This window comes from Galeopterus variegatus, unplaced genomic scaffold (genome assembly GCF_000696425.1).
Source record: "Galeopterus variegatus unplaced genomic scaffold, G_variegatus-3.0.2 Scaffold427, whole genome shotgun sequence".
Classification (NCBI taxonomy): Eukaryota; Metazoa; Chordata; class Mammalia; order Dermoptera; family Cynocephalidae; genus Galeopterus; species Galeopterus variegatus.
In genome coordinates, this window is record NW_007726538.1 from 144442 (window position 1) to 150938 (window position 6497).

The following is a 6497-nucleotide window of genomic DNA, read 5'->3' on the forward strand; positions in this document are numbered from 1 at the left end:
GGGGGGATATGAGGAGTGTAGTGGAAAAGTTGCTCCATGCTAAGTGTTAATTTTAAACCTCATCATCATTCTTTTGGTAACTTCCAGGGATTACCTTGAACACATAACATCCATTGGCCCCAGGACTACAGGAAGTCCAGAAAATGAAATTCTGACAGTGCACTACCTTTTGGAACAGATTAAACTGATTGAAGTGCAAAGCAACAGCCTTCACAAGATTTCAGTAGATGTGCAACGGCCCACAGGCTCCTTTAGCATTGACTTCTTGGGAGGTTTTACAAGCTATTACGACAACATCACCAATGTTGTGGTAAAGCTAGAACCCAGAGATGGAGCCCAGCATGCTGTCCTGGCTAATTGTCATTTTGACTCAGTGGTGAACTCACCAGGTATGTACCTGTTTTTTAGTCATTTTGAAGACTTCAGAGCCCAGTAAGTTTATTAACATAAAGCCAGCCTACTTGGGCAATTGTGGGAACCATTTTCTTGGGCAAACCTTTTTCATTGTGATGGAAGGCAGGATAATTAGTATCATTTAGTTTAGGATCTGATTTTTCAATATTNAAAGAAAGAAAATCTTCTTCTTTTTTTTGATAATAGCTGTTATTTAATATTAGTACTTGTGGATTGTTTGAACTTATGGCAGGCCCAGTGTGACCAGGTAGAGTATACAAATGTAAAGTAAAATTTACTTTCTTGATATAATTGCTTATACTAGAAAAAGCTTGCCAATTGCATGTAGGATGTAACTTGCTTTTTTTAAAAAAAAACAGTATACATACATCTGTTTTATAAAGGCAGAAGTACCTTTGTGTGTGCTAGGGAAACCAGTGGTCTTTTATATCCTTTCAGAGTAATAAAGTGTGTCACCATTCCCACTGTTAGGATGGTTAAATTCTGGGAAGGGGCAAATAAACACCATGGTTGCTTAAGAATATAAGAAAGATGCATATACAGTATCAGAAACAAATGCAGGGGAAAAAAAATAAATTTTCCTCTACCTTTCATAGTTCTTAGCTGGGATGGACCCCTGTTAACAAAAGACAAGTTAATGAGAGAAAAACAAACAAGTTTATTAACATGTATACCTCTTGTGTACATGGGAGATCCCAGGGAAAATGAGTAAATCTCAAAGATGTGGCTTAGAAATCAGGCTTAAATAGTATTTTCAACAAAGAACAGTAAGTTTTTGGAGAAGTGACAAGACAAAGGAAAAGCACCTTGAGTTCTAGGGGTGGCAAATTGTAGGAAGGCAAATATATAGTAGATAAAGTTTCGTTAGTAAAGCTTGTTTTATGTAGATTCCTCTGGTGCTGTCTCCAGGCTGATAAGTGTCTAAAGTTGTCTTTGGTGATCAACCTTTGTCCTTGGTAGAGAGGGAACATGAGACACCTCCATAAATTTATGTCCTGCATTTATGCAAATAGGGAAGGCAGAGAGCTTTTCATGTATCTAATTCTCAATTGCCTTCAGCTAAAAATAATCCCTATGCCATGTTTTGGGGTGCCATATTCTGCTACCCTTTACAAACATAGTACCAAATAGTACCAAATGTTACAAATTGTGTATATGGAATCTAATAATTGAAGGATGACATTTTTGTGAGCCATAGTAACCCATTTTTAACTAAAATTTTATAAACATACCCATACCAACCATCTCAAGGAAATTTCTGTCAATAATAAATTGTTAAAAGTAGTGTTTCGTACGTTCATCAAATAGACTATCATCTAAATCTTTTTAGTTGATGAACTAAAAGCATGGGTATTTAGAAAAAACTCTCAGCAGTGTTATCTGGGACTCAGGAACTGATACCAAGTAGGATTAATGTTATCCACAGAAAGGCCTTAATTATCTTCTTGGGTCTGCTATGTAGTTCCAGTTCATTGATAGAAGAGACATTGAGTTATGTTGGGGGTGGCTTCAATTTCAGGGTTAATTCTAAATGGNCATTGTGATGGAAGGCAGGATAATTAGTATCATTTAGTTTAGGATCTGATTTTTCAATATTTTCTTAAGTGCTTTATTATTATTATTTTTTTTAAGTTAATGCCAGCAGCCCAGTGACAGTACTGGAATGTTTTATGTACACTAAAGCAGCCTTATCAGTGTTACCAGAAAGGAGTGTCTCTGTGTTCTGGGGGTTTGATAGAACTGGATTCTGCCTCTTCAAGTGTTTACTTAGCTAGGTGTTATACTAGGTTTTAGGGATGTTGGATAAAGACATTCCCTGCCTTCAAGGCATGCATGCTTTGGAAGACATCTCTTCTAGCAGTTTCTGTTGACCCAAAAGGTGAGAATTTTGGTCCATTGGGGGTGCCATAGTATTATAGTGCCTAATTAATTTATAAATCTTGCTCTGAATATACTTTGGCAAAATAGTATATTTGATGTTTAGGAGAGTGCCTAACACAATAAATATTTGTGAAATGAATGAGAATCCCCTAAATTGCACTTCCATTTTTTAAAAATAAGTTTCCTCTGAAAAATGTTTTCATTAGTTAAAGAGATTGTAAGTAGGGAAGAATGGAAAATAGCGTTTTGCAATGGGACCTTAGCATTTTAGAGGTAGTTAAGAAATGAGATGGCATCTGACTCAACCTCCTCTTTTGACACAGGAATAAATTTAGCTGATCACTGCTGATCAGAGATAGAATTGGGATCAGATGCTGAGTTTCCTGGGCAGTCAATTCTTTCAGCTACATTTGAAAGGAAAGAGAGTATTGGAGTGTAATTAATGCTCCCTTTGGAAAATTACTTAACATCTTTTCCTCAGTTTCTCTTTTATAATGGAGAAAATAACAGTACTTTCCTAATAGTGTTGCTTGGAGGATTAAGTATAAGTAAAACACTAGAACAGCACCTGGTGTGGAAAATCTTCTTTTTGGGCCGGCCCGTGGCTCACTTGGGAGAGTGCAGTGCTGGTAACACCAAGGCCCCGGGTTTGGATCCCACATAGGGATGGCCAGTTCGCTCACTGGCTGAGCGTGGTGCTGACAACACCAAGTCAAGGGTTAAGATCCCCTTACCGGTCATCTTTAAAAAAAAAAAAAAGAAAGAAAATCTTCTTCTTTTTTTTGATAATAGCTGTTATTTAATATTAGTACTTGTGGATTGTTTGAACTTATGGCAGGCCCAGTGTGACCAGGTAGAGTATACAAATGTAAAGTAAAATTTACTTTCTTGATATAATTGCTTATACTAGAAAAAGCTTGCCAATTGCATGTAGGATGTAACTTGCTTTTTTTAAAAAAAAACAGTATACATACATCTGTTTTATAAAGGCAGAAGTACCTTTGTGTGTGCTAGGGAAACCAGTGGTCTTTTATATCCTTTCAGAGTAATAAAGTGTGTCACCATTCCCACTGTTAGGATGGTTAAATTCTGGGAAGGGGCAAATAAACACCATGGTTGCTTAAGAATATAAGAAAGATGCATATACAGTATCAGAAACAAATGCAGGGGAAAAAAAATAAATTTTCCTCTACCTTTCATAGTTCTTAGCTGGGATGGACCCCTGTTAACAAAAGACAAGTTAATGAGAGAAAAACAAACAAGTTTATTAACATGTATACCTCTTGTGTACATGGGAGATCCCAGGGAAAATGAGTAAATCTCAAAGATGTGGCTTAGAAATCAGGCTTAAATAGTATTTTCAACAAAGAACAGTAAGTTTTTGGAGAAGTGACAAGACAAAGGAAAAGCACCTTGAGTTCTAGGGGTGGCAAATTGTAGGAAGGCAAATATATAGTAGATAAAGTTTCGTTAGTAAAGCTTGTTTTATGTAGATTCCTCTGGTGCTGTCTCCAGGCTGATAAGTGTCTAAAGTTGTCTTTGGTGATCAACCTTTGTCCTTGGTAGAGAGGGAACATGAGACACCTCCATAAATTTATGTCCTGCATTTGGTAGTACCAAATGTTACAAATTGTGTATATGGAATCTAATAATTGAAGGATGACATTTTTGTGAGCCATAGTTACCCATTTTTAACTAAAATTTTATAAACATACCCATACCAACCATCTCAAGGAAATTTCTGTCAATAATAAATTGTTAAAAGTAGTGTTTCGTACGTTCATCAAATAGACTATCATCTAAATCTTTTTAGTTGATGAACTAAAAGCATGGGTATTTAGAAAAAACTCTCAGCAGTGTTATCTGGGACTCTGGAACTGATACCAAGTAGGATTAATGTTATCCACAGAAAGGCCTTAATTATCTTCTTGGGTCTGCTATGTAGTTCCAGTTCATAGATAGAAGAGACATTGAGTTATGTTGGGGGTGGCTTCAATTTCAGGGTTAATTCTAAATGGAGAGGGTTGTTGGTTAACCACCTAGCCCTTATAGATACTATCCTCTGACTTTCTTTTACTTTCTTTAAGATATTTGGCCCTTTTCTAGTTCTCTTCTAAGACACAGAACCATTAATATAGGGGAAGGTAAACAGACAGTTTAACTTTTTAGTTGAAGTTATATAGCTACATACCTTTCAATTTCCCCTTTATTTTGAATAAAGTAAAATTTTATTACTTGCTTTTTGTTTTAAAGTAACTCAGTCTCAAAGTCAAAAAAATGTTTCTGGAAAATGTTTTTGGTTTCTGGAAGGTCGCATTTTTTACTGATAGCAACATATACTTCCTGCTTGATAGTAATTAGGTAATTATTACTTTATATCATTTTGATTAAAATACAATTCAGTAATTACCACCAAGACAAGTATAGTTGTTAAGTATTTCCTTTTTGAGTAGGGATGGGGTTTGGAATTTTACAGAGCCCAAACATTTTAGCTGGCTACAGAGCCTTGCATAAGTTTGCAAAGAGGAGAAGGAAAAAACTAACATTTGACACCTACCACGTGGTAGGCACTGTGCATTATCTTGTGTAGTCCTCACAACAAACCTGTGAGGTAGGTTTCATTAGCCTGCTTTCTAGTCCAGGAGATAGTGGAGTAACGTGACAGAGCTAAAATTTATTTCCAAGTCTTTCTTGCTCTAAAATTCATGTTAAACTCTCCAGTACCCTGTCTCCTAGTGTACAAACTCAGAAATGCTGTGGCCTGAGGTATTATAGTGCTTATTTACTTGGATTACTCTTTAATAAGCTGTTTATTATAGAAAATTTCAAATATATACATACACAGAATTGTTTAATGAACATCAATGTGTCTGTCACCCAGCTTCAACAGTTGGGTCCTATTTATTTTCTACCCTCTCCCCCACTTGATTATTTTAAAGCACATCTTAGCTATATTGGTTCCTCTATGTATTTCAGTCTATATTGCTGAAAGATCAGGACCCTTTTTCACCTGCTTGTAATACCATGAAAAACCTGACAATAATTTTTCAGTGTCATCTAATAGCCAGTCAGTTCCTTTAACTACCCGACAGTGCTTTAAAAAAATCAAGGCCCTAAAGACATCTTTTTAATTAACTTTAATTAACATATAAAGTTTCTGAATTAAGAAGAGCTTAAGAGATTTGACTGAGTCCTCTACTTTATCAGTGCTGGGCCCAGGGATACCACTTAGGTCATTTTAGTCTCCTTTCCTGTGTCTTTCTAGATTAGTACTTCTTACTTTTCCATGACATGATCCCCCTGGAGAAATCTTAATGCTACACTATCTAAACTGACCCCTCTGTAAATGTGGAGTGATCTGCAGCTTTTATGATTTTGGCAGGAAAATAAGAAAGGAGTAGGTGGCAGTGGGAGATGATGCAGGAAGCCGTGCACCAGAAATGAGAATGTTACAGAGAATGTGGAATAAGGATACAGAATGGAATAAATTGCTTTGGGTTGCTGAGAATGCCAGTTATCAGGATGACTTTAGGTTCCATGTGGTTGATCTATTCCACAGATATTAGTTAAGTGGCTACTGTTGGCTAGTTGTGGCTTTAGACATTGAAAGCAAGTCAGCAAGCAAACCAGATCCCTGCCCTCATGGAGCTGACTGCTGGAGGATGTAGTTGTGTCCTGGTGGTGATGGAGCTATGTTTGTGGTCATGCAGCTCTTGTGATGCTTCTCTGAGGAGAAAACTCCACTCCTAGCCATCATGGTTTGTACTGTAAAGGTTTTCAAATCTGAGCAGCAAATGTGTTCTTCTGATTTAAAGGTGCCAGTGATGATGCGGTTAGCTGTTCAGTGATGCTGGAAGTCCTTCGTGTCCTGGCCACATCTGCAGAAGCCTTACAGCATGCTGTTATATTCCTCTTTAACGGTGCTGAGGAAAATGTCTTGCAAGTGAGATTTTACTGTTTCAATACTAGACTTGAATAATAATGAGGATAATAATAAAAATAATAATTATAGCTGTTAATAATGCATTTTTATTATCCAAATGGGTAGTATCCTGAAATGATATGCAAAAGAAATATTGTACTTTAAAAAACCCACAGCTGGTTATGTAGACATGTTCAGTATTTGGAAAACTCAATTCAGAACAGATCACCTTGTCAGTGTTTGATTCATAAAAGGGCTCTTTTTTTTTTTTTTTTTTTTT

The 6497-nt window shown here is 36.4% G+C and overlaps 1 protein-coding gene across 1 annotated transcript in view; it reads left to right on the forward strand.

Moving 5' to 3' along the window:
* Positions 1 to 172: 172 nt before the first annotated feature.
* ERMP1 (endoplasmic reticulum metallopeptidase 1) overlaps positions 173 to 6497 on the forward strand; it is a 68439-nt gene continuing 62114 nt past the window's right edge. The window contains exons 1-2 of the mRNA XM_008568638.1: positions 173 to 389; positions 6111 to 6238. Of these exons, the coding sequence (XP_008566860.1) occupies positions 6143 to 6238 (96 nt within the window). The 5' untranslated portion in view covers positions 173 to 389; positions 6111 to 6142. The remainder of the gene's footprint in view (positions 390 to 6110; positions 6239 to 6497) is intronic.